A 26,306-nucleotide genomic window follows, 5' to 3' on the forward strand; every position below is an offset into this window, starting at 1 on the left:
TTAGGGATCCGACCTGGTCAATATCGAATATCGTGGCTTGATTGATAGTTAGGATCGGCACTGTTTCGTTCGTTGAAATACTGCTCAAGCGAACCATAAAACGGCCCATCGCTTGAGTGCTTGTTACGTATGCCAAATCAGCATCACCGATGATCATTAAACAATTTGTCGTCTCCGATGTAATCCTAAAGTTATGAATTCTTTCGAAATCAGACACACATTTCTCGGAAAACTCAACTAAGTATTTGATGAGCGGAATCTCTTATCGATGCGTACACTCTATAATCGCAAACGTTATAGAATCTTGTAATTCTTGCAAAATGATATGGGTTGGTCAGGATTTGTGGGCACATGTGCGGAAGTGCCAAGTCTTGCTGGGCCAAGGCCGGAATCACATGATCAGAAGGAAGTTGATGATGATGATGATCGGAATTATCATCAATTAATGGCTTTATCCATGGTTGTAAGAATATTGAGTCCACTTGCCCCGAATTGGATTCTAGAACTACTCTCGGCATTTTTAGCTCAGTCTCTCGCTACTTGCTTACGATAGAAGGTAGTATTTAAAACATTCATTGATGGAATTTTGTCTAAACCAATATACGATTTGTTCTACGTATGGCAAAAAAATCTCCGCGACGGGGAATTGAACCCCGATCTGGCACGCGACAAGCGCCCATTCTGACCATTAAACTATCACGGATTTTAATTGTTGAATTAACTAAGAAGATCTAATTAGTAACGAAGGTAACACCAGTTTCACGTTTTATACAAGTTCACAGATTGTTTGTCTTATAAATAAAGCTTTACAGATTTGCGGATTACGGCCCCATTCACGGCAACTTTCCAATTTTATGCTGAACTTACGTTACTGTTACGTTCAAACCACATTTTTTGCAATGTGTTAAAAGGATTTAATAAACTAGTGTGGTCTCTTTTGATTTTAGAATTGATCACAGGAACTTAAAAAAGGGAGGCAAGTGCGACAGGGCCGCATAGGTCCCAAACGCCATAAAGTGCGCCGTAGGCTTTGCAATAAAAGAGGGCACTCGATCTAGAGCTAAACTGACCTAGACTGGCCTTTGCCGCCTTACAAGACATTAGTATATTACCGATGCGTAACTAAACTTATGACGCGGTTAGCGCCGCCTACTGCTCCTTTTTTCCAGGGAACACCCATTTTCTCTTATGAAGAAAGGCTCGGAGGATGACCAGTTCTTTGTACTAGATGTTCTTAACACATACAGAAGTATATTTCTTTCTATTTTCACCAGACGTTTCCCGTTTGTTTCGTGTGCCAAATGAGAACACCCGTCTTGCAAAGCATTAATAGCGAATGTCACCAAAACCACACCCAGCAAGGATTGTTCGCGTCTGTTTCCCGCCTGTTGCATGCGCCTGCACAGTTAAAAGGACGGCATAATGTGACACTGCGGYCTAAATCAACGGGAGCAAACCCACTTCGTCAACTCCTGCCGAAGTCAGGTTTCGGTGGGCTCCCTTTTTGACCATAACTTGTCAACTATAGGAGGAAGCAAGGCTCGCATAGGCATAGTTCAACGTACTCTTTAATTTCAAGGCGTGTATGTCCTATAACTGGATGCATTTTTTCGCAAACGCCTCCTAGTCAGTCTTTACTCCACTTGTTCATCTAGTTTCCGGGGTCATGTATATGTATATGTGTATATATAGATATGTGTGTGTGTTTGGGAATTCCCGTGGAGTAGTCACTGAGCCCGGCAGAGAAGAATCATTTCATTAATTATTGAGCCTTATTTTCTGAAAAGGATAACTGACCAACGGCTGGAGGGTCGTGCGTATGGCCCTATTTTTAAAGCAAATGTCGTAATCGTGACACTAAAAAATAGTATACATGTTTTGGTTGAAAGAGACTGAAGAAATGGGTAGCTTACTCTGGTTGGCAGTGTCTGTACTGGAAGTAAAAAAGAAGAAATATACTTGCTGTAATGATCGCTGCTTGCCGGCTTCTTTTTTGTTAAACCCCGGCTCTCTTCTTGGCCATAACCATTGTACAGACAAAAGCATGGTACAATATATCGAGAGAAAAGAGACGACTAACCCCATTTCATCAGAAATAAAAGGGTCTCTCGTTTTTGTCCTATTCCCTTTTTTCCCCTGATGTACCTTTTAGCATGGTTTTTGTATTATCAAATTTCAGCTTGGCGCCAAAAATAAAGGGACCGCACACGTTTTCTGTACGGGCTTTCCACTGCCGTCCTGACTTGACACATATCATCGCCATTTTGAGGTATGCTCTGCTTCGAAGTGTGGGGCAGGGCATTCTCGATTGAACGATCGATTACCTTACAAACAATGCGATATATAAAGGTACGCAAAATGCGTCATCATCCTCTATTGTTTTCTCATCCTTGGTTTTTGAATTATCTCTTTTATCAAAACATATATTTTGGTTGCTATAAGGGTATACTAAATTAATATTACCAAGTTAGCTACAACACACTGAGTTATTTACCACAATAATAAATTACACCGACAAATTATTAGTACAAATATGTCGGTTTTAGAGGCCTCCACTAAGATGTCCACTTCTCCAAGTGGGAAAGAGGAAGTCAAGCAAACTCCTGAAGTAAGAGAACTTAGTCCGGATATACCAAACAAGCCCATCATTGCTTACTGGACGGTAATGTGTCTCTGTCTCATGATTGCCTTTGGGGGGTTCATCTTTGGTTGGGATACAGGAACCATTTCCGGATTTATCAACCAAACTGACTTCAAGAGAAGGTTTGGCCAAGAGCAGAGAGACGGCAGCTATCAACTATCGGACGTTAGAACAGGGTTGATTGTTGGTATCTTTAATATAGGTTGTGCAGTGGGAGGGTTAACGCTAGGACGCTTAGGTGACATTTATGGGCGTAGAATTGGCTTGATGTGCGTTATCCTGGTGTACATAGTTGGAATTGTCATCCAGATCGCTTCTATTGACAAGTGGTACCAATACTTTATTGGTAGGATCGTTTCTGGAATGGGTGTTGGCGGTGTTGCTGTATTGTCTCCAACTTTAATTTCAGAGATTTCTCCAAAACACTTAAGAGGCACTTGCATCTCTTTCTACCAGTTGATGATTACTCTTGGTATATTCTTAGGCTACTGTACCAACTACGGTACTAAGAAGTATTCCAACTCCATTCAATGGAGAGTTCCCTTGGGGTTGTGCTTCGCATGGGCCATCTTCATGATAGTTGGAATGGTTATGGTTCCAGAATCGCCAAGATTTTTAGTCGAGAAGGGGAGATATGAAGAAGCAAGAAGATCTTTAGCAAAGTCAAATAAGGTCACAGTTACCGACCCCGGTGTGGTTTCAGAGGTTGACGCAATAACTGCTAATATGGAAGCGGAGAGGGCTGCTGGGAACGCAAGCTGGAGCGAACTGTTCTCAAACAAGGGAGCAATTTTACCAAGAGTCATTATGGGAGTCGTCATTCAGTCCTTACAACAACTTACTGGCTGCAACTACTTTTTTTACTACGGTACCACCATTTTCAACGCAGTCGGAATGGAAGACTCTTTCGAGACGTCCATTGTGCTCGGGATTGTCAACTTTGCATCCACCTTTGTTGCGCTATACATCGTCGATAAATTTGGACGCCGGAAGTGTTTATTGTGGGGGTCTGCATCAATGGCCATCTGTTTTGTCATATTTGCCACAGTCGGTGTCACAAGATTATGGCCACATGGAAAAGACCAGCCATCGTCGCAAAGCGCAGGTAATGTCATGATTGTTTTTACGTGTTTTTTCATTTTCTGTTTTGCTATTACTTGGGCCCCAATCGCCTACGTCATTGTAGCAGAAAGTTACCCATTAAGAGTGAGGAATCGTGCTATGGCTATTGCAGTTGGAGCAAACTGGATGTGGGGCTTTTTGATCGGCTTTTTCACACCCTTTATTACTAGAGCCATAGGTTTCTCTTATGGCTACGTTTTCATGGGCTGTTTAATCTTTTCCTACTTTTATGTTTTCTTCTTTGTTTGTGAGACAAAGGGACTAACTCTAGAAGAAGTCAACGAAATGTATGAAGAGAGGATAAAGCCATGGAAGTCTGGCGACTGGGTACCAAGCGCTAAGAGGTTAGAACAACTAACAGATGGTACCCCGCTAGACACAGAGGATATTAAATAGTCTTTGAACTTTATATTTATAATGCCTGATGAACAAAAATACTAATAGTYAATATTTTYGAGATGAAAAGAAAAATTCTTGTATGTCTTTTGGCGAAAATTAAGCCTTTGTACGTTTTATTCTTAGTGTCACAAATGGGGGAAAAGCGAATATTTGCGTCGCTAGACTGAATAATTCGTATATTAGCTGCAAGACAGACGTACTATATATGACTTGAATATTTTCGGTAAGCTTGACTGAATATTTAATCGTGATTTACTTTCTCCATATTAAGAATGGGACAAAGGCTTCTAGGCTAGCCTCTTCCTTGGGAATGAAGGTAGCTTAAGTGAAAAAATTTCATATTCGACGCAATAGTGAAACGATTGACGGCAATGAGTAGCTTACTGGTGTGCAAACGTATTATATTGGTTTCTAAAAACTAGTTAAGTTGGAGGTAGGTGGCTTTGCACCATAAACTATGGGAACGAAGCACACCAAATAATTGGTTAGTGGGGCATCGTCTGGTTCTAGAATCATAAATAACGGTATTTGTCACAAAAATATACCTTTTAAAGCCACTTGAAACTACTAAAGAGACGGATCCTGACTAAGCGGTTTGAATAAAGGAAAAGAAGGGATCGCATAAAGTCAAATAGTAAGACCCTCTATGAGCAAAATCAGTGTAGATAAGGTAGTTTAGTACTGCCTATTCTACTTGCTTGGATGGGAAGTTAAGAGTATATGGTACCCTTTTTGGCATACTTAGTGTTCAGTAGCAAGACTCCAGAGCTTTTTATCAGATTTAGGTATTGAAGCTACAGGGAGAGGTTTTTATTGTTTTCTTCTCTCTCTTTTTTTCGTAAATTAATTAGAAAAATTATAAACTAAACATTAAAAACAACAAAGAATAAGGCGCGCTTGTAATCAAATATTTTGGAAGCAATATAGTAACCAACTTGACTCATACACAGTAGGGGTGCTGTTTGTTGCAATCTGCTTATCCAATTGCCACATGCACCTGTTGGTTGGATACATGTTTCTAAAGTTGTTATAGCTTTCCTCAACATTATCAAGTACCGCCAACTATGCAAATATATATAGATACATATAAACATTCTAGTCTGTCAGCAAGTATATACCGGAAGCAAGGGGAGACTATTTGGCTGCATGGCGCAAGTGATTACGGTTGTCCCATTTTGCAGGCTCTCAATCTAGTCTCTTTTTTCTCTTTTTTCTAGTTCGGCTGAAAAATTACAAAAAAAAGTAATGGCATCGACCTAATTGACTTTAACTAGTGCCTACATAGATGCGTCGAATATCATCAAAATAAAACAATATTGGCCTTTAGCACCCCATTACGTGACAAGGAAAATAACCAAGGCAAAATGGTGAATGTGAAAGTGGAGTTTTTGGGCGGATTGGATGCTATTTTTGAAAAGCAGAGGGTGCATAAAGTCACCGTGGACAAAGAGGATCCTGTAACAGTGGGTGACTTGATTGAGCATATAGTGTCCACCATGATTAAGAATCCCAACGACGTCAGTATTTTCATCGAAGATGACTCTATAAGGCCCGGCATCCTCACATTAATCAACGATACTGATTGGGAGCTCGAAGGTGAAAAGGACTGTGTCTTGGAAGATGGCGATATCGTCTCTTTCACTTCCACGTTGCACGGTGGCTAAATCAAAAGAAAGCAAATAGTAATTAACAAGCAAGTATATATATATATATATGTAAATGTATACTGTCAAACGGATAACAGGTCAAATAACGCAGGCGATATGCAAGTAGTATAAAAAGAAATGATAATAACTATAACTTTATTGAATAATGAAGCTTTTCTTCTCTTTAGATTTTACTCACAATTCTTGTATTCTGCAGCCCAAAAGACCCCTGCCGTCCCAGTTCCTAGAAGGTGTCAGCGACGTGGTGAGAATTTTCCCATCTCTCAAGAGACGAACAGGCAATGACTTGTCTTCATTCTTTATGACAGCCATCTGAATGTTTTGTAGTTTGGAATGATTTGCTGCATGCACACTGCCAATCGAAATCAGCTTATCATAGACCTGAATGTCAGCTTTATCCGATGGACTGCCTGCAACGACCTCACTGATGAAGGCAAAGGGGATAGTGTACTGGATGGGTCGATCTTCGTCGCCCCTATCATTGCCGTCCACCGTTTGGTGAGTCTTGACGTTCATTCTATCAAAGTGCAGATTCAACAGGACATGTGACCTTTGCAAAAGGTGGTTCAAGTCGTTCTTCAGCATATTGACGTTCTTTCTGATCATGGTGATCTGCAGCACGTCTACATCCGAGCGAGGATACCCATCTGGCGTGACTAGCGCAGAATCCATACCAATACCCTGCTCCTTGAGCACGCTGAAATAAGCCTCCAGCTGGGCCTCGATATCCGTCTTTAACACCATCAATTCCGCTAGTTTGAAGTCATCCATCTGGTCTATCCTCGACGCCAGACTCGKGTCTATCTTGACATTGGCCAACAAATCGCTTAGTTCTTTCTCCTCCATCGTGATCTGGTCTTGCTTCTTCCACTCTGGTACCACATCTCCTGGGTTCCTTTTATTCCATTTTTTTCCCTTTATTATCTAATATCAACCATGATGAGTTGAGCCTTGCAGAACACACCAGGGCGCACACAAAGAACAGTAATCCCATCAGCACCAAGTGCTGGCCACCAGGAAGACCCACACGACCAGACCAACAAGCTGTTCCCAGACCAATTACCAGCCCCAAGGACCATTTTAACGAGCCCATCACAATATGGTCCAATAGCAGCCGTTTCTAGGGGTTACCCACCGGCCTATCCTTATTGAGTTCTGAAAAGAATTGCTACCACAGGCAGTCGCAATGGCTGCGATAACAGTACTAAAGAGAGCAGTTACTGGCACCATGACGCAGGCTGATAATCCCGTCCCCACCTGCAGTGTGCTGCCCAAGCGGCAGCATACTGCAGAGCACGAAAAGCCCCTGTTGCTGCATGAAGAACAACTGATATTCCCTGATCATGCCTCACAACTATCCTCCGCGGACATCATCGAGCCCATCCAGAAGAACAACAGCATGGACTCCATCGCCGGGACCACGCTGCGGAGCAGTCCTGTGTCCTTGTCCTCGACGCAGATCACTGCTCTTTCAGGCGCCATTGCTGGGTTCTTATCGGGCGTGGCAGTGTGTCCCCTCGACGTTGCTAAAACACGACTGCAAGCACAGGGTCTACAAACTCGGTTTGAGAACCCTTACTACAGGGGAATCCTGGGGACCTTGAGCACCATAGTAAGAGATGAGGGCCCACAGGGGCTATACAAAGGGCTGGTGCCGATAGTCCTGGGTTATTTCCCTACTTGGATGATATACTTCTCCGTGTACGAAGTCAGCAAGAAATTCTTCCATGGTGTTTTCACCCAGTTCGACTTCATCGCTCAATCGTGTGCTGCCATCACAGCGGGGGCCGCATCCACTACGCTGACCAACCCAATTTGGGTGGTGAAGACAAGACTCATGTTGCAATCAAACCTCGGGGAGCATCCTACCCATTACAGGGGTACGTTCGATGCGCTCAAGAAAATATCTTCCCAGGAAGGTTTTAAAGCACTGTATGCGGGGCTGGTCCCCTCATTGTTAGGATTGTTCCATGTGGCTATCCATTTTCCTATATACGAAGAGTTGAAGATAAGATTCCATTGCTATTCCCGGGCAGATAACGGAACATCCATTGACCTACAACGGTTGATCATGGCGTCATCCGTGTCCAAAATGATCGCATCAACAGTTACGTATCCACACGAAATCTTACGAACCAGGATGCAATTAAAGTCGGACATACCAGACTCCATTCAACGACGGTTGTTCCCGTTGATCAAGGCAACATATGCACAGGAAGGGCTCAAGGGATTCTATTCCGGTTTTACTACGAACCTAATACGAACCATTCCGGCTTCTGCAATCACTCTAGTGTCCTTTGAATATTTTAGAAATCGCCTGGAAAACATTAACTCTGTGGCAATATAAACAATTTACAAGAGGCATTTAATACCGAACGTGCATTACGGTCACGCACTCACCCGCAAATACAGCTTGTAAATATATCTTACGAAAAGATGATCTCTTCCTCCCAAATATTCAAACAAACTGCATTCGCCACCAGCTAAACTCCCCACACATACACATACATATACACAAAAATATATAGACGATATACCTATACATTCTCAAGCACTTGACAACATTCTACACTGGTCATCTACCTGACGCCATTTTACATTATGACTACCATAATGGGGCATATAGCATCATGTTCAGTATGGGCCGCATTTTTGAAGCGAAAACAGGTGCAAACAAAATGATCGATTAAACCTGATGCGGAGCAGAGAAACAACACAGACTAGTGAAGACATCACTATCAGGATACGTGTGCCATTTGCTCGTGTTCATAATCAGATTTTCCCCCCTCTTCCTTTTTTTGTCTCTTTGTCTGCCTTTGATTTTGAGAAGTTAAGTTTGATATAAGCTCACTCAGTAAAACAACCATGACAACACATTTGAAAAGGCACCTATTGGCCTTCCTGCCTTTCATAACTCTTCTTATAGCCCTCACAGTAACTGCTGCTGAACCACCCGAAGGATTTCCTGAGCCCTTGAACAAAAATAACTTCAAAGAAGAGCTGTCCAAGGGGCTGCATATTATCGACTTCTATAGTCCATACTGCTCCCATTGCAAGAACTTGGAACCTATCTGGATGGAGACGTGGGATGAATTTAGAGATGAAGGCAAGAAACTCAATATAACTTTTTTACAAGTCAATTGTATCGAGAGTGCAGATTTATGTTCAGAGGAAGATATTAAATTCTTTCCTGATGTTAGACTTTATAATCCGTCAGGATACCTGAAATCGTTTACTGAAAATCCAAAAACCAAAGAGTCTTTGATGGCGTTTGCGCGTAGGGAGTCTATGGACCCAGATAACCTCGACATGGATTTGGATTCTGCCTTAAGTCAAAGTCAGCATCTCGAAGGTTTTGATTTTATCAAGCTGATTGCTGGTAAGGCCGATAGGCCATACTTGGTTTCCTTCTGGCCAACCAAAAATCTGAAAGATAGTGATGATTCTGTAAATTTCGAGAATTGTGACAAATGTCATGAATTCCAAAGAACTTGGAAAATCGTTTCCCGGCAATTGGTTGTGGAAGATATAAAGTCAGGCCACGTGAATTGCGAATCCAACCCAACGCTTTGTAAGGAACTAGGGTTTTCCGACCTGGTGAAAATAACCAACCACAGGGCGGATAGAGAACCCAAAGTGGCATTGGTTTTACCCAATAAAACTTCAAATAATTTAATCGATTATCCAAAGGACTTCTCCGTGAAGTCAAACGATTATGTGGATTTTGCCAGAAGGACTTTTGCCAACAGTCAGTTCCCGAATATAACGGAAGAAGAACTTAAAAAAGTGGCTAGGGAAATCGACTTTGTACCAGAAAAGGGAGCATCGTTCAACAATGATATTCACTTGGTCTTTGCATATGACCCCGAAACTGTCGTGGTTGAAGACTTTGACATTTTAGAATATCTGATTGAGCCTCTTTCTAAGATTCCAAATATTTATTTACACCAGATTGACAAAAATTTGATAGGCCTATCTCGCGATATTTTTGAAAATATGTATAAATTGATTAACGATTACAACACCGGTGAAGCTCAAAAGGATTTTAATGAAGAATACTTTACCATGAACACGGTTACACAACTGCCAACTTTCTTTATGTTCAAAGATGGCGACTTCGTATCACATGTTTACCCCGGTTATTCGACAACAGAAATGAGAAATGTCGAGGAAATTATGAAATGGGTGCAAAAGTATTCCAATCCCTTGGCGACAGAAATCACCTCTTCTAATTTGAGGGAGTGGATGTCATTCCAAACTGAAAGTTACAGTAATTTAGCCATTCAATTAGTAAGTACTGGTAGTGGTAAGCAAATTAAGGGAAGTAATACACTTATCCGTAAGCTTCTTCTCGCGAGCTTCGATTACGAACATGTTCGTATGGAAAATAACTTTGAACAAATAAATGAAAAAAGAACGAAGAAAGCTGACAGTATTAAGCTACTAAAGGAGAAAAAGACACCAGCCGACAAAATTGTTGATAAGATGCGTGAAGAAATTCCTCATATAGACAATAAGAAATTATTGTTGGGTTATTTAGATCTTTCCAAAGAGAAAAAGTTTTTTAGAAGATTTGGTATAACGGGAGACCACAAGGTTGGAGATGTCATTATAATTGACAAATCAAACAACTTCTATTATACAAAAGATAATTTTGGTAATACTTTAACGGCCAATGAGCCTCTCTTACTAAGAGAGGCATTTGTCTCTCTAAATATTCCATCGAAGGCCTTGTACAGCTCTAAAATGAAGGGGAGATTGATGAATTCTCCATTCCACAACGCTTTTAGCTTCTTAGACATAGTCCATCAGAACGGCATTTACGGCTATCTTTGTATCATTATTTTGATTATCATAATCCTTAAAAGCCCCTCTTTTTACAGAAAATATAAAGTAAGGAGGAACTATCATTCGAAGAGAAATGCAGTCGGCATCTTAGGGAACTTAGAGAAGAAGCAAAATCAAGACTAGACTGTACAAATAATTACAGAGATGAAATTTCCGGTATTTTATGATGCTATCATAACACCCTTCATATATATGTATACGTATTAATAATTCACTATTCATATAACGTCACTGGTTTTTAGTTTGTTTTAATGTACAAATGCAAATGTCTATATAATCCACACCCAGAAGAAAAGCAAGCCTACAAAAAAAAATATTATCAACCATGTTTTTATGCTAATTCCTGATCTCCTGGCCATTTCCATCATACTGCTGAAGGTTCTTTTTAGTTTGACGGAGGTGTTGTGGAAAGTGTCACCAAGCTGATCAATCGTATGATTACTTCCTCTAATTTCGTCGCCCATTCTTAATGATAATGATTTTAAAGCTTTTATCCTTTGACCCATGGCTCCCATTTGTTCTTCACTTTGAGATTCTAGTGATGCCAAATTGCTTTGAGAGTAGTCTAGTTTCCCCGTACTACCAAACGATGAAGAAGCAGTGTCATCGAGATTACTTGAACCATCTGGCGTTCCAAACAATTGTGTCCTACCAGTATCACGTTGATAAGCGTTGCCCCCTGTAAATCTACATAATTTCATTATAGTTAGTAAATCCGATTCGCTTATGAATTGCCCATTCCCCAGTATCGAAATGCTGCTAAAAATGTTGGAAAAAAGGCCTATTAAAATGTAGAACAGCCCGACATCTTTTCATACCTTGAACTCATTCTGTATTGCCTCGTCTTATAGGGCTATTCAACCGTTTTTAGCTACACCATCCAACATTTTCTAAGTATACTAACTATGTTTATTTTCCACCATTCCTTGGCAAAGGGCGCGAGATGGTGAAAAAACTCGATCATCAGCCATTCATCGATGATTCGTAATGGATAATACTAATAAAAAAAAGGGCGATTCCGACTTTCCACGCAACTTTTATCAATGGTGACCTGTATCACATAAAGTGCTGTGACTAGATTCCTGTTGAATATTATGAAAGGTGCACAAATTTCAGAATTAGTTCCTTGACTGCAAATATTTTTTAGCTTTGATATCGAGTTGTCACGAGTAAAAAGCAACTTGGGTTAAGCTATATTTAGACCTTACTGAAATCCCACAGGATACGGTTGAAAGTCGTTTCATTACTTGCTCTTGAAAACTTCTAGTAACTAATACACAGTGATGTTTATTGGCAATATTTGGAGGATCACATTAGACGGGTCATCGGGCAGTAATACTAAATGGAAGGGAATTGAGATAGATACTTTATTGAAGTTAACATAGTTTTCCAGTATTGATTTGAAAGGAATGGAAAGGTGACTAAATAAACGTATACATAATAAATCATCCACTCACACAAACAAAAATAACAGGTGGGAAATGGCGGAAGAACAAGAAATGGGTGTCCCAGCAGCCTCTTTGGCAGAAATCAAACATATCATTTTGATACTTTCCGGTAAGGGTGGTGTTGGTAAAAGCTCGGTGACCACACAAACAGCACTGACCCTTTGCAGCATGGGTCTCAGAGTGGGGGTCCTAGACATCGACTTGACCGGACCGTCTTTACCTAGAATGTTTGGCATAGAAAATAAATCTATTTATCAAGGCTCTGAGGGCTGGCAACCCGTGAAAGTTGAGACCGGTTCCACCGGTTCTCTTAGTGTAATATCACTGGGGTTTTTGTTAGGTGACAGGGGCAACAGTGTGATATGGAGGGGCCCTAAAAAGACTTCTATGATAAAGCAGTTCATCTCAGACGTCGCCTGGGGTGAACTGGATTACCTGTTAATTGATACGCCCCCAGGAACCTCAGATGAACACATTTCAATTGCGGAGGAGCTGAGATATTCTAACCCAGATGGTGGCATCGTAGTGACTACACCGCAGGGTGTGGCAACTGCTGATGTCAAAAAAGAAATCAACTTCTGCAAAAAAGTTGACCTAAAGATCCTTGGTATAATCGAAAATATGTCAGGATTCATATGCCCATACTGTGCAGAGTGTACAAATATCTTTTCTAGTGGAGGGGGGAAAAGGTTATCCGAACAATTCTCTGTTCCATATCTAGGCAACGTTCCTATAGATCCAAAATTTGTAGAGATGATAGAAAACCAAACATCGAGTGAAAAGACGCTGGTAGAAATGTACAAAGAATCCCCTTTATGCCCTATTTTCAAAAAAATTATGGATACACTAAGAGAACAAGACATTACATCTCGTGTTGCGGAGAAACACGATTAATAGTGAATAGATCCCTACTTTGAGGATACAAGAGGATCTGGCTACATATATATACATATTTGTATGTACTTGTGATTCAGTGGTCGAGTTGAGGTGCATTATTTTTTGAGTAAGAATGAACTTTAAATACTAATACTATGTACAGCTTGCGCTTTGGATTATGGATGATAAAGAAAGTAGGTTCCGGGTAAAACAACTGGTAAAAAAGTCGATTATTTGATCATTTCATCTAGGAACGAGCATTCTTAATCGGTGGTAAAGATGTCAGGAAGAGGTATTAAGTGGGCAAGAGTTTATTCATTGGTCGATAGTATGACTCGTGAAACACCTGAAGATGTCAATGATGCAGGAGCAAAAGATATTCTAGAGGTTTTAAACCTTATTAAAGGAGGAGAAGAGAAGATATCGGAAGTCGAGCTTAAGCTGGATGAAATGGAAAAGAAAATGGACTCTCTATTAGTTCAGTTAGAAGGTTTGCACAAGGATAACGATGGTTTGGCGAAGGAATCTGGCCAGAAGTAGAGAGTATTTCTAACAGTAGTGTAGGCCAAAGAAAAAGGAAACCTATATAGAAAATACTATATAATATCTGTTCACTAGTAATCGTTAACTTATCTTTCTATAAAAAGCGTTTCATCTTCGTTCTCGATAAAAGGGTTGGGATCCCTCTCTGGGTTGATCATATAAACTTCTGGGTCCACGTCAAGAACCACTTTAACCTGCTTCCCGTTCCCGATCCACCATTTTTTCAAGTCTGAACTAGGTGGTGGTAATTTTCTGCCTCTTTTCGGTTCAGGAATTGGTGTTGGAGAGTGCGTAGGCCCAGCTATCGCATCGTTGCCCTCAATACTGTCAATAACAAATGCGTCATCACTTAGAACTGCAATTTTCTCATCATCATCCAACCCTTCTAATTTTTCCATAATTCTCTCGTAGATTTGTGTACCCAGAGTAGTCTTTTTTTGTTCATCAACCACAGTCACTCTGGCCCTGAATGTTGCATATACTGGTCGATGATCGGAAAACACGATATCTTCACAACATCTATATTCCAATTGTTTTAATACTTCTCCTCTGCTTAGAATCCGGTCAGTCCAAGCTGGTATCCTCATTTTTTCACTGGTATCATAGTTTTTTGTACCAGGATCAAATTTATAGGTAGGCGGGAAATCGATTGCCATTTCGTGGAAATAAGGGAATGATTCACCGGCTATCATTTGCTGATTAAGCTGATCTTTTTCAAATAAACCGGCATACTCTTTAGAAACAATTTTTCGCCTAACATCTTCATTTGACATCAATATCCTGTAATTGAAATCACCCATCCAAATAATTGCGTCATGGTCCTTTATTCGTAGTCCTCTTGAAAATCGAATGCTTTTTGCGATTGTTTTATAGTCATTGTGTCTCTGTTCAACATTTTCTAACCCTGCCGCTAAATGTGACACCAGTACGCAAAACTTTGTAGCGGAATATTTGAAACTGACTGCGACGGCTCCTTTATTCGAAGCCATCCCACCAAAGCCGGTTTTTTTTACATCCCCTTCGATATGCTTGACTTTCGAATATTCTGTCTCTTTCATGAATAAGAGAAGCAAAATACCACCCAACTGCGTGCTCCATAAACGAACATATTTCTTTTTACGTCCAGGCCCATTTAATAAAGTCAGTATCTTCTTTTCCCAAAATTGGCGGACGTATGGATCCGTAGCAAGGATGTGGCCAGGGGTAAGTTCCACCACCTCTTCCAATCCTATCACATAAAGATCAGCCATTTCATCATCCGTAGACATTGACTTTGGAAAAATCCAATCCTTTATATCATCTTTAGGGATTTTCCCACTTATGTTAAATGTCCCTGCAAATATTGAGATATCTTTCTCAAAGGTATATTTTGTCCTTAGTTGCTTTAAGTGCTGAGAGATGTAGATGTGTAGCGGATCGTATAATCTAACTCGCGAACCAAACAATTTCGAATAAACTTTCGTGTACTTTCCAGAACTCTTTGTATGCTTGGTGTATGTTCGATCAAGCCAGTAATAGTTTTCTGACCACAGCTTATCATGGGCATCTAAGAATGGAGAAGTAAGCTCAAATACATCGATTTCATTGGTAGTCAACTCAAGGACTTCCTTGCTCACTAACCTTTCAACTGTGTTGGGTTTTTCAATTGAATCAAATGCACTTATTCTTATCACACCCGTTTGTTTTGCAAAATAGATGCCCCTGGAGATATCATACGCAAAGGCGCCGAACTCGTAAATATCTTGTTTTAGCAAATAAAGCAGTTTATGGGGAGATTTCGTTAGAACACTAGAGCTGTATTCTATATTTGTTATTTTTATTCCTTTTGATTCAGCGCAATCCTTGTATGTCAGTGCTAGCTTTTCTTGTGACTCGCTTTTCGGTTTTATAATATTAACAATACTAACGACACCGTACTTTGATGTTAGATTATCAAAATGCCTGTCAAAGGCTCCTTGAGCTTCGATAGGATCCTTCGTTATCTTGATTTTCCTCCCATACAACAGCTGACTTTCCACAGATTCCCAAAAAAGAGGAATGCTTCCGTTTACTTGAGTGTAGGAAAAAATGAACTTTTCTGTGGTTACCACAATTTCAGTTTCGACAAACAAGGAAATCTTTCCGTCTTCACTAATGCCCTCTAATTCGAGCGTATCCTGCTTACCTTCAGTTGAGATCCTGGAAATGATAGTTATGGAGGCTGTATTTGGGCCGTTTTCTATTAACGCTGTCTTGCAATAACCTCGAATAACAAACGTTAAGAAACCCGCATTTGCAAAGAGTTGTTTCTCTTCATTCGAAATTTTACTTCTCCAATTGATAACCTCACTAGCCAAATTAGCGTTCCAAATGAAGGATAAATCTTGGTTATCCACAGTGTATTCCAAGTTATGTGATGAACCGTGGTTTTTTACGATGTTTGAGATGTCGAAATCTCTAGAATAATAAAATGTTCCATCACTAAACAGTTTCTTCAAGGGACCACAGGGATGTTCGTGGATCAATTTATCGTAGTTTTGTTCTGACCTTTCATAAAGGAGGTAATCAAAAACGTCATTTTCTAAACTGTAAAAATCGACATCTAATATTTTATAAATGTTCTCTGACGGCCTTACTTGGTGATCTACTAATTTCCATCTAGGAAATCCAACATTCTGGACACCAGATATAACGGCGACATATATATCACCATTGAGACACACAAGCCCCAATAACCCATTGAATATGCAGCTTTTGACTTCGATATAGTTATTATCATTTGAGAGGTCTGTATCAGGGAAAGATTTTATAGTTACGCTAGGATTTTTACTTAGTTGACGCTGCTGGGAACTGGCTCCTGGTATGCTGCGCAGTCGTTGAAACGATAAACAGTAATTATTGGAAGAGATGACAACCGAACGTGTTTTTCTACCGATGAACAGTTTCATTTTGATGTGGGATAGTTTGAGTCCATATGCTTAGTACACTTCTATATCCGTACTCACTAACTCCAATTCACAATGCAGATCAACTGTTGATATATATCCGTATTTTTTCCACAGCCTTCCGGTTTACAAATGCTTGTTAAAGGAATTCGTTTAGCAATTACGCAATGCTACAAATACGAAAAGGAAAACGAAGAATGTAAAAAAGGAGATCAAAAGAGCGTAAGATCTCGAAAAAGCTTCTATTAACAGAGTATTTCAAGCATTGAGTTAACACTCGATTTGTTAGATCAAGAAGCCCACAAATGATACCGCTTACTCCTCAGTCTTAAGACACCCACACCTTTTTGAGTAAAATAATAGTGCGTAGAACCAAGATAATGGACATGTTCAATTTATTTGCCATTGTGTGCTAACAGTCGGATTTTTAACGAGAGCTCAAGCAACCTCTTCAATACGAATACTTTAAAAGGACAGTACGGCAGTACTTCGAAAAAAAGAGTTTAGTAAGTTTACGGCGAAGAAATTAATGGATTTAAATTTCGAGGAACTATGCTATTCATGCCGAACAGGTGATATGGATAATGTGGACCGACTGATTTCCACCGGTGTGAATGTAAATAGTGTGGATAAATTTGATAACTCGCCACTTTTCCTAGCTAGTCTTTGTGGCCACGAGGGAGTCGTCAAACTTCTACTGCAAAGAGGAGCCGTTTGTGATAGAGATAGATATGAAGGAGCCCGTTGTATATACGGGGCATTGAATGACTCTATCAGAGATACCCTTTTGAGTTATGATATTTCCAAGGCCGTAGATGTTAAGCAACCCTTCGCTACTCATATTTCGTCCATATATAATGATGAAAGCTTTCTTAACAAAGATATTTCATTTACACTTGCAAATGATCAGCAATTCACAGCACACAAGTTCTTATTATGCGCGAGGAGCAAGGTTTTGGCAGAAAAACTAGCAAATGAATGGGCAGAAAACAATGTCCTTCTCACTGAAGTCCGCCCAGATATATTTGATATCTTTCTCAAATTTCTTTACTTGATTCCTATCCTGCATGTAATCCAGCCAGAGCAATACGACCAGCTTATAAAATTATCAAGTGAATTCAATGTGGAACTCTTGCCAGATTTTTTAGACAAAGCTAAGCATATTTCTAATCCTATGGAAAAGTCTAGGCTGATGTCAGAATATCAATATAAATTCACAGAGGTTGTAAGAAAACAACTTTTACAATTTGTGAACCATTGTATTTTCAACTCTGCCATTGACGTTGTTGATGATAGGCAACAAACTACTTCCTTGAGAGACTGTCCGGCATATCCGGATATCCAACTATCAGTAAGAAATCGAAGCGGCAATTTACGAATATACCCTTGCCATTTAGCCGTTTTGAACCGTGCAGAATATTTTAAGAGAATGTTCACGAACAACTTTAAGGAGAAGGTTACATATGTAAAGGCCAAGCATATTTCAGGAAAACACAACAACGTCATTCCGCAACTTACACTTCCTGACTGTGAATTTGAGGTTGCTGAGATAATTATTCGCTATTTATACGCTGATAGCACGAACATTCCATGGACGTATGCCGTTGATGTTTTGTTACTTGCAGATATACTTTTAGAAGACCGTCTAAAAACTATTGCTTCAACAATTATCACACAATCAAAAGATTTTATTCAGCAGCACAATGCTCTCGATGTGCTCTATCTATCATGGGAGACAAGAGTGGAGCGACTGGAATTATTTGCTGCTAAATTTATAGCTATCCATTTGCAAGAGTTATCTAACGACCCGGAGCTTAAAAGGGCGATTGTCTTAAGTTCAGAACGAATCTCGCTCCGCCAGGAAACCGACACTATTGAGTTGGTGGATGACATCAGATACTATTTACTCCGAAAATATTCCTTCGATCCGGATGATGTGGAGCTATTTGAGACCCAGGATGATTTAGAGTACTTGAAACAAGTTGGATACCTTGAATATAGAAGAGATATGGAAACTTTGGACAACATCTTGACCGAACTAGGGCTCGAAGTGTAATCTCCAAACTACTCGTATCGATTCTTATATACTTTTACGGTCATGTATTACTGTCCTATACTAGCATTAAATATTTTTTCTTCTATAAAATGGTTTTTCAAAACCGGAAGCGTTGTCTGAAAAAAAGCATATTCTTTAGGTTATAAATAGAAGTAAAAAAAGTCTTAAAGCTCACGTGTTTTTTTTGTTGCATGTAACTTAATGCTTTTATCTTTTTATAAGATCTTTTTCAAAAACTTTTATTTGTTTTAACATTTTTGTTTTGGTTTTGCTTTCCGAACTTATAATAAAGTTTTGCATTCAAGAAAAACGCGAGATAAGTTTTTTTTGGCTGGGCGCAATAGATATATGACAAGAGGTAGTTATGAGCATAAATTAATCAAGAATCTCAAAAACATTAGGATGGTTTATATAAAACACTATCCATAGTGGCAGCTGCCTACATAGTACAGACACGAAAAAAATATCAATTTATAAAATTAATAAAAAAAAGTAAAAACAATTTGGGTTGATCTAGGAGTTCTTCTCTTTATGTAATCTCGGTTATTGATTCATTTTCATTTTTGTTTTTTTTCTGAAAAAAATCATTTTTGATGAATGCCAGGGATGGCTCCCTGCCTGAAGCTTACCCAAGATCAACGACTAATTATACATATGGAAGCCTTGATTTTCATTCTGGAACTTCATCCCGGGAGATATTTTTACTATTATCCATTGGAATAATGACGGATTTTTGGGAAGAAGGTCTGCTAATCTTATAAGAATCTTTTGCACTACTGGTATTCTTTTTTTGATGATTTCTGTTTTTATTGGTATATGGGCCTCTATAATATCCATTCTTATTATATCCAAAATTCTGATTAGGAGATTGGTTTGGAGGATACTGTGGATAATAAGGGAATGTGTCGGGATTCGGATAGGCCATTAAAGGATAGTTCCATTGCCATTGTTGAAAGTATTGGTTTTGTGTGTTGTAGTTCCTATTAAATCCTGGAATGTTAGTTCTTTTTCTGGATACAGCAATTTTTTTACCCTTTAGTTCTGCTCCATTTAACTGGAGAGCCTTTTCTCGATATGCTGGACTTTCGAACTCAATATATCCGTAACCTTTTGGTGCACCCGTATTCCTATCGTAAAGTAGTGTTATCCTTTTTATTACACCACAATCTTGGAAGAGCTCTTCAATTTGTTCCGGGGTAACATCTAGCGTAATGTTGCCTACGAAGATGGAACGGGAATCAGCTTCAAGTTGATAAGCGTGTTTCTCTTCTTTGCTTAACTTTTGTGAGACCTGGGGGGCACCTTCAATAGACAGTTTCCCTACGAGCTCATCTACCTCAAGTTCTTGTTTGTTGCTTTTTTTATTGTTCGACGTCTCAGCCCTTGAGGTTGTGTTGGAAGTGACTTTTTCTTCTTGGGACATAATAACAGTTGCAAATAATAATACTTATAAATATGACAGTAAAGATCAATCTAAGTGAAGGGGAGAAATTAAAGTGTAAACCGAAAGGTTGCTTATTTAATCAAAAGTGATTTTGAGATTTGTTGTACTTTAAGGTTAATTTTCGGAGTACTAAATTTTGTTGCGGTTTTTTTTTTAGCTAACGAATGATTGATTCTCATTTAAAAAATGCCCAATAAGTAATATGATCATCACAAGAAAAGTTAGTTCAATTTTAAGGGTGCTTTAAACTACTGTTTCATGGCAGCAAGACTCCTTATTAACGATCTTCTATCTTTTTTATCCTTTTTTTTGGATGTATTTTTATGTTTCGTAGGTGTTTAATGTACCTGCACTTTTTATGCTTGAAGGAAAATAGCGGAATTAAAAATAAAATAGTGTCCTTAATGATTATGTAATTATATATTGACAAGTGCATAAACATTTATATCAAAAAAACGTTGTTGTGGATACGCAATAAAATATGAGAATCAAACATTAAAAATCCGAATCTGAACCTAGTATATCATCCAATTCTGCATTCGATAAAGTCAAAGACTGAGATGATTCATAGCTGATACTGTTACTATTTTCTGTCTGACTCTTATTTTGGGCTTCTGAGGCCTTTTGCATGTCTCGTACCATGTTTCTCGCCAAACATTTGGTGTAGTTCATCTCAATTGTTCTCTTCTTATCATCATTCCTCTCATCATCGAACAATGAGATGACCCCGGAAACCTTCTGGCAGTGTGGCACGTTGGCCTCCTTATTAAACTGTAGAAGATTTGGCTCAACCTCAAAAGAAGCGCCTTCTGGTACATAGTGATCCCTGAATAAATCCTTTTCATCTGAATTCAATGCAAGGTTGTTCTTGTCACCAGTGCTGTTAAGAGCATGCGTCTGCTCTTTAATATCTTTCAAATCTGGAATTTTCAGTTCCTTGTCACTTTTCATTGGGAAACTGTGACCGTTCACAAATGTAGCCATACTAGGATTATCAAAATTAGAAGGATCTTTAGATTGTGCTATAATCTTCCTATCATAGTCAGTAGTAAGTTTTAGTTTTTTTGGGGCTAGGTTTTGAACATTGGCGATGAACATATCATCATCCTTATCACTCATTTCTTCATCCTCAGTTTCCAGAGAAGAAGAAGCTTCCTCTGTTGAATCATTCTCTAAACCATCTAAAGCTTTGAAAACTCTTCTTTTTTTATTAGTGTTTTCGTTCTTTGTTACTAGTTGTTTCTCACCACTTTTGTCCACTACAAACTTATTGAGTAGACTGCTTGCACTAACAATATTTGTTTCAACATTATCAGGCATGAAAAATTTTTTCTTATTTTTAATTTCATTAACCTTCTTTTTCCTTATTATAGTCTTTTTTGCCTTCGGCTTTTTGCCCATCATACACTGAGTAGCATAACGAATAACGTCATCAACATCCTCCATTTCATTAATTACTTCGTCCTCATCATTAATCGTAATGAGGGTCTTCCGACATTCAGGAATGATATCTTCAGGGATTATTCGATCTGATTTTTTGTAATCAATGCACTGTTTAGATATCAGTCCTTGAAGACTTGAATAATCTTCCATAGCTCGCTCAAATTTGTATGATTCGTTGCTACTAAACAGTAATACTATTTTACCATCTCGTTTTCTACCGGTTCTGCCCATACGCTGGATATTTTTGATTGGACTACTTGTAGTATCATAGCAAATGATTAAATCAACTTCACCAATATCTAAACCTTCCTCACCAATAGAAGTACAAACTAGGACGTTATATTCACCTTTTTTAAAATTATGGATAACTTCCTTTTGCATTTTTTGGTTCATCCCACTAATCTGTGCTTCTTCCGAGCTCCCCGTCCGTCTTGCACTTCTTTCAAATTTATCATTATCCACATTCTTACGTCGTTGAGCTTCCAAGGATTCATCTTCTTCTTGCCTTTTTAACCTTTCGGCCTTCTTCCTCCCCTTTGGCGCATGTTTCCTTGTATATTTGACTTCATCAAAACCTTCCTTTGCACGAGCTTGTCCAATAAAAATATGAGGCCTGATTCGATCGTCAGTTATAGAGTCTATGAATTTGACAATTTCAAGTGCACTTTCTCTCAATTCTGTAAAAATAATAACCCTTGAGTCGGAGCCTCTCTCTTGGAAAAATTCCATTAATTCATCTTTGACGCATTGTAGTTTACCATGGCCCACAAATTTCGGATCATTTAGATAATGCTCACATTGCTTTTTGATATTCTTCAAAATTGGATGGTAGTAGAATTCAGCCGCAGTTTTATTAGTAGATTTTTTTAGGTTATATTTCGTAGTGAATTCCATACATTTATTTTGAAAATAGTTGAAAAATGTCCTTATACCGTAAATTTTCAATCTCTTCAACATTTGCCCAACATTATTTAAAAGCTGCAAAATATAGAAATTCCTCCATTTAATTCCTTCAGGTATGGTGGGGTTAGCAATGATTTTTTGACTTTGCTGCATGGCCTTAAAGGCATTTATCTGTGATGGGTCACATTCTTCGTATATGCCCAGTTCTACTGCTTGTCGAAGCACAGGTTTGACTGCTATACCCAATTGTTCAATTATATCTTCAATTTCTAATAAAAGCGGTACTTCGWCCTTTTCCTTTGTTTTTTTTTTCATGTATTTGACAATATCCATACTCTCTTCAGTTCTAATTTCAATCTTGGAAATATCTAGATTATTGACCACTTCTTGTACACCTTCCAGATCAGAACCCGGGGTGGCGGTCAATGCCAATAGCCTATATGATGAATTAAATCTGTCTATGAACTTAACCACATTCGTATAGGCATAGGAACCAGTGGCTCTGTGAGCTTCATCAATGACAAGACACACAATATCCTTGGGGTCCAATACACCCCTTTTCAAATCGTTTTCCACCACTTGTGGTGTAGTGAAGAAAACCCTCTTATTAGCCCAAATTTCTTCTCTATTTTTCCTACTTTTGTCCAGTAAAATGGCAGTTTGATCCGAGGGTATGCCTGTTATACCCAAGCACGCCTTGATTTGCTGAGCCACCAGGGGTCTTGTGGGAGCAGTGAAAATAATTTTTGCGGTTTTAGTCCAACGGAAATAATTTAACATTACAGTACTGGCTATGAATGTCTTACCCAAACCTGTTGGAATGGCACATAACGTGTTTTGCAACAATGATTTATAAACAATGGTGTACTGGTAATCTCTTAGCTCATAATTTGTAGGATACACGTAAAAAGATAAAGCATCATGATTCAGCTCATGATGTGTAGGGCCAAAACTAACATCTCTTTGTATTTCTTCGTATACACTTTTCTGACCAGGCAAAACGTTGTTTTTGAGATCTCTCTGGACCGGTACGGCTCGTCTTATTACGGTTTCTTGGACGGTCTTGTTGATAGCCTTTTCATACAGCTTATCTAGTTCATCGTCTTCAAAATCACTAAAGCAATCACCTGCACTAGCCATCAGTTAAAAAAAAGGGGGAGCAAAACAAAACAAAAGAAAAGTGGGATATGTTGGGTACACTAATGTGAGCTGATATATTCTTACTGAACCTTAACTCCCCTTGTAGTACTGGAAAGAACATCTGTTCAAAGATACCCATACATATATATATATATATATATAATTACAAATAAACAATGGCGCCATTACCCGGTGTTTGGACCATTTTATAAGCACTATAAGAAATGATGTCAAGGAAAAAGGCCATCGTCCCAGTTGAAGGGTCTTATGGCTTGGGTGCATGAATCGACCTTTCATAATAGGACGTTCACACTTAATGACAAATTTTCTTGCTTTTGTCTGGTCTTTCCTACGCGTGTACCAAGAAATGGGCCTTGTTTTGCAAGAACGCGAAACAAGGAAAAGGAGAAAGCTTGACGATTTTGACATGAGATATTATTCTTAACACAGTGTTGTAGAAAGTGTTGATCCAACAGCGAGTGAAGGAAATTTTAGCCGTCTCCACAATGTCATCGGACGATATCCCAAAAATACCCTCAAGGCCTTCGAGGAAGAAAACAGTGGAACTGACTCCATTACCTGGTAAAGAGGCTGAAGGTATGAAAACGAATAGTGAGCCTCCAACACCAACAAAAGGGCCTGCTGTTCCAAAGCAAAGGCCCATATTAAAAGCGAAGACGATGACTTCGTTTGAGAGTGAGGCGGTTGCAGACAGTTTACCCCACATGCCATCACAAAGGCCAATTAGACGTTCTACGACTGAAGAACTGAATAATGTAATGAATAACACCAGCAAGGAGCTGGAAGAGATTGAGAGTTTCATTTCAAGACACAATGTACATAAGAAAAAGAGCACGACTACTACCCGAGGCGGAGACGCAGAAATGTCTGCCGTCCCTAAAGACCAACAGAGAAGACCATTGTTAAGTGACAGTGATTCTTTTACTCCAGATCCGTCTCCACGGGAAACCAACAAACAGGAAAATAGCAGTGTAGACGAGGGTGCTGAACCTTCCTTGAATTTAGCGAGCTCGTCCAGTGATGAAATCACAAAGACTAGTAACTCTGAAACGCGCACTAGACAACAAGATGTAAGAGCCGCTTCAGACGATAATATAAATGTTGGAGGTGAATTGAGTAAAAATACTACTCCTGAGGACATTACACCACCATTAGATGTTGGCAGGGATTTGAAAGAGGGTAATAATACTGCTCCGGTTTCAGCTGGAACTACTAGATCTGGTGATGAAGCTGGAAATGCCACTGAACTCCCGGAACCAAGATCCGAAGGGCTGGAGAAGCACGAAGAAGAACAAGAGAAAGAATTATATGAAAATCCGGCTCAAAAAGAAAGTATCAGGTCTAATGAAAAATTAGAAATTAAAAACAATACGAAAGAAGACTTACAGGAGGGAAAGCCTTCTTCTCCTGGAACGGTTACTCTAGCCGTCGACTCAAAGGTTTCTTCACAACTAAAGAGTGAAGCGGAAAATACTCCAGCAGTTGACTCGCAGGTTTCTTCACAACTAGAGATTGAACCAGAAAATACTCCAGAGGTCGGCTTGAAGGTTTCTTCACAACTGAAGAGTGGACCGGAGAATACTCCAGTGGTTCCACAAAGTAGACCAAAGAAGGATCTCGATTCAGATGTGAAGAAGGAAGAGTCATCAAACCAGGAAAATGAACCCTTTCCAGAAGAGCAGGACACAACTGAGGATGATATTGAAGCAAAAGATACAAGCCCCAAAGTCCCTGTTGAAAGGCCCAGAAAACGTGCCCCACCTCCAGTCCCCAAGAAACCTTCTTCAAGGATTGCAGCCTTTCAAGAAATGTTACAAAAGCAACAACAACAAGATTTACGAAACAACGAACCTTCACTATCTTCCATCAGTTCACCGGATACCGCGAAGCAAGAATCGAATCCTTCTGCCGCTGGAAACACAGTAAAGGCTGATTTTACAAACAAATTGAATGGGCTGTTTGCGCTCCCTGGTATGGTAAACCCCGGCCAGCTTCCAGCTTCTCTAGGAAAAAAGTTGTCCTCACCTAGCACTGAATCCACAGGAGAGCAACATGAACAACCACAGGCAAGGAGCACACCTTTAAGTAACACTAGGAGAGCCAGAGGGCCTCGTGGACGTAAATTACCTTCTAAAGTTGCCGCTGTGGAGAAGGTTGAAGAAAACGGTAATAAAAACGGTATAGAAATCTTCAACATTTGGCATGTTTACTCTATCCCCTCTAAACAAGAGAGTTCTGGAGATATTATTCCGGATAAGGAATCAGAAGTTTTTCCAAAGGAGCAACCAAAAAATACCTCGGATATGAAGCCAGGAAACACTCCAAGGGCGGAAATAGAACACTCGCCGAACGAGACAGTGAATGCTATTCATCCCATCGATCTGGAGGAAGAGAAAGAGCTTACTGCCAATGTTGAACCAATACCTCTTTCTCCGTTGCCGCAGGCGTCCACCGTGCGTAAGAACGAAGGTGGAAGGGAAGAATCGTTGTCCCCAGCGGAGGYTATTGCCAGTAGAGACCAAGATGATGTGACAGAGATACTAGAACAGCAAATGGAGGGCCTAATGGAATCGGAAATGGAGGCGGAACTCTCGGGTGGCTACGAAGACATCGATTCTGCTTTGCATTCGAATGACACGTCCGCCCCCTCCACACTAGAACCTACTATATAATATGTATAAAAATCCAGCATATATACATTTATGAAAAAATATATGAATGAATGAGCAAGTCAGAGACTATTAATTGTAGCGCCGTATCAAATCTGTTCCTATTACGATTCTTGTTTTTCTTTTACCCGCACACCTTAAATTTTGTGCTAATTGGAAGTA

General features: G+C 39.5%; 14 protein-coding genes and 1 non-coding gene across 15 annotated transcripts; 8 read left to right on the forward strand and 7 right to left on the reverse strand.

Annotated features, from left to right (window-relative positions):
• Positions 1–233: 233 nt before the first annotated feature.
• On the reverse strand, positions 234–518 carry EST3 (telomerase subunit EST3; the record flags this gene model as incomplete). Its single annotated transcript, XM_018365878.1, has 1 exon — positions 234–518. The coding sequence occupies one exon, from the start codon at positions 516–518 to the stop codon at positions 234–236; it is 285 nt and encodes a 94-aa protein (XP_018221596.1).
• Positions 519–631: 113 nt separating this feature from the next.
• DI49_2769 lies at positions 632–703 on the reverse strand. The gene has a single exon. It is a non-coding gene; the product is annotated as a tRNA-Asp (tRNA).
• Positions 704–2,533: 1,830 nt separating this feature from the next.
• On the forward strand, positions 2,534–4,159 carry DI49_2770 (sugar porter family MFS transporter; the record flags this gene model as incomplete). Its single annotated transcript, XM_018365879.1, has 1 exon — positions 2,534–4,159. The coding sequence occupies one exon, from the start codon at positions 2,534–2,536 to the stop codon at positions 4,157–4,159; it is 1,626 nt and encodes a 541-aa protein (XP_018221597.1).
• Positions 4,160–5,526: 1,367 nt separating this feature from the next.
• Positions 5,527–5,826, forward strand: URM1 (ubiquitin-related modifier URM1; the record flags this gene model as incomplete). Its single annotated transcript, XM_018365880.1, has 1 exon — positions 5,527–5,826. The coding sequence occupies one exon, from the start codon at positions 5,527–5,529 to the stop codon at positions 5,824–5,826; it is 300 nt and encodes a 99-aa protein (XP_018221598.1).
• A 177-nt stretch (positions 5,827–6,003) lies between these two features.
• On the reverse strand, positions 6,004–6,675 carry NAS2 (Nas2p; the record flags this gene model as incomplete). The annotated part of the gene is made up of 1 exon (XM_018365881.1): positions 6,004–6,675. One exon carries the CDS (start codon positions 6,673–6,675, stop codon positions 6,004–6,006), a length of 672 nt encoding a protein of 223 aa, XP_018221599.1.
• A 340-nt stretch (positions 6,676–7,015) lies between these two features.
• Positions 7,016–8,176, forward strand: YIA6 (NAD+ transporter; the record flags this gene model as incomplete). The annotated part of the gene is made up of 1 exon (XM_018365882.1): positions 7,016–8,176. The coding sequence occupies one exon, from the start codon at positions 7,016–7,018 to the stop codon at positions 8,174–8,176; it is 1,161 nt and encodes a 386-aa protein (XP_018221600.1).
• Positions 8,177–8,694: 518 nt separating this feature from the next.
• EPS1 (protein disulfide isomerase EPS1) lies at positions 8,695–10,800 on the forward strand (the record flags this gene model as incomplete). Its single annotated transcript, XM_018365883.1, has 1 exon — positions 8,695–10,800. The coding sequence occupies one exon, from the start codon at positions 8,695–8,697 to the stop codon at positions 10,798–10,800; it is 2,106 nt and encodes a 701-aa protein (XP_018221601.1).
• Positions 10,801–10,946: 146 nt separating this feature from the next.
• BET1 (Bet1p) lies at positions 10,947–11,378 on the reverse strand (the record flags this gene model as incomplete). The annotated part of the gene is made up of 1 exon (XM_018365884.1): positions 10,947–11,378. The coding sequence occupies one exon, from the start codon at positions 11,376–11,378 to the stop codon at positions 10,947–10,949; it is 432 nt and encodes a 143-aa protein (XP_018221602.1).
• A 780-nt stretch (positions 11,379–12,158) lies between these two features.
• Positions 12,159–13,019, forward strand: CFD1 (iron-sulfur cluster assembly protein CFD1; the record flags this gene model as incomplete). The annotated part of the gene is made up of 1 exon (XM_018365885.1): positions 12,159–13,019. The coding sequence occupies one exon, from the start codon at positions 12,159–12,161 to the stop codon at positions 13,017–13,019; it is 861 nt and encodes a 286-aa protein (XP_018221603.1).
• Positions 13,020–13,280: 261 nt separating this feature from the next.
• Positions 13,281–13,541, forward strand: CMI7 (Cmi7p; the record flags this gene model as incomplete). The annotated part of the gene is made up of 1 exon (XM_018365886.1): positions 13,281–13,541. One exon carries the CDS (start codon positions 13,281–13,283, stop codon positions 13,539–13,541), a length of 261 nt encoding a protein of 86 aa, XP_018221604.1.
• Positions 13,542–13,630: 89 nt separating this feature from the next.
• Positions 13,631–16,471, reverse strand: INP51 (phosphoinositide 5-phosphatase INP51; the record flags this gene model as incomplete). The annotated part of the gene is made up of 1 exon (XM_018365887.1): positions 13,631–16,471. The coding sequence occupies one exon, from the start codon at positions 16,469–16,471 to the stop codon at positions 13,631–13,633; it is 2,841 nt and encodes a 946-aa protein (XP_018221605.1).
• Positions 16,472–16,997: 526 nt separating this feature from the next.
• DI49_2779 (uncharacterized protein) lies at positions 16,998–18,524 on the forward strand (the record flags this gene model as incomplete). The annotated part of the gene is made up of 1 exon (XM_018365888.1): positions 16,998–18,524. The coding sequence occupies one exon, from the start codon at positions 16,998–17,000 to the stop codon at positions 18,522–18,524; it is 1,527 nt and encodes a 508-aa protein (XP_018221606.1).
• A 670-nt stretch (positions 18,525–19,194) lies between these two features.
• Positions 19,195–19,947, reverse strand: SGN1 (Sgn1p; the record flags this gene model as incomplete). Its single annotated transcript, XM_018365889.1, has 1 exon — positions 19,195–19,947. One exon carries the CDS (start codon positions 19,945–19,947, stop codon positions 19,195–19,197), a length of 753 nt encoding a protein of 250 aa, XP_018221607.1.
• Positions 19,948–20,463: 516 nt separating this feature from the next.
• On the reverse strand, positions 20,464–23,454 carry MPH1 (3'-5' DNA helicase; the record flags this gene model as incomplete). Its single annotated transcript, XM_018365890.1, has 1 exon — positions 20,464–23,454. The coding sequence occupies one exon, from the start codon at positions 23,452–23,454 to the stop codon at positions 20,464–20,466; it is 2,991 nt and encodes a 996-aa protein (XP_018221608.1).
• A 506-nt stretch (positions 23,455–23,960) lies between these two features.
• AIM21 (Aim21p) lies at positions 23,961–26,147 on the forward strand (the record flags this gene model as incomplete). The annotated part of the gene is made up of 1 exon (XM_018365891.1): positions 23,961–26,147. The coding sequence occupies one exon, from the start codon at positions 23,961–23,963 to the stop codon at positions 26,145–26,147; it is 2,187 nt and encodes a 728-aa protein (XP_018221609.1).
• Positions 26,148–26,306: the final 159 nt, after the last annotated feature.

Source organism: Saccharomyces eubayanus, chromosome IX (assembly GCF_001298625.1).
Source record: "Saccharomyces eubayanus strain FM1318 chromosome IX, whole genome shotgun sequence".
In the NCBI taxonomy this organism is placed as follows: Eukaryota; Fungi; Ascomycota; class Saccharomycetes; order Saccharomycetales; family Saccharomycetaceae; genus Saccharomyces; species Saccharomyces eubayanus.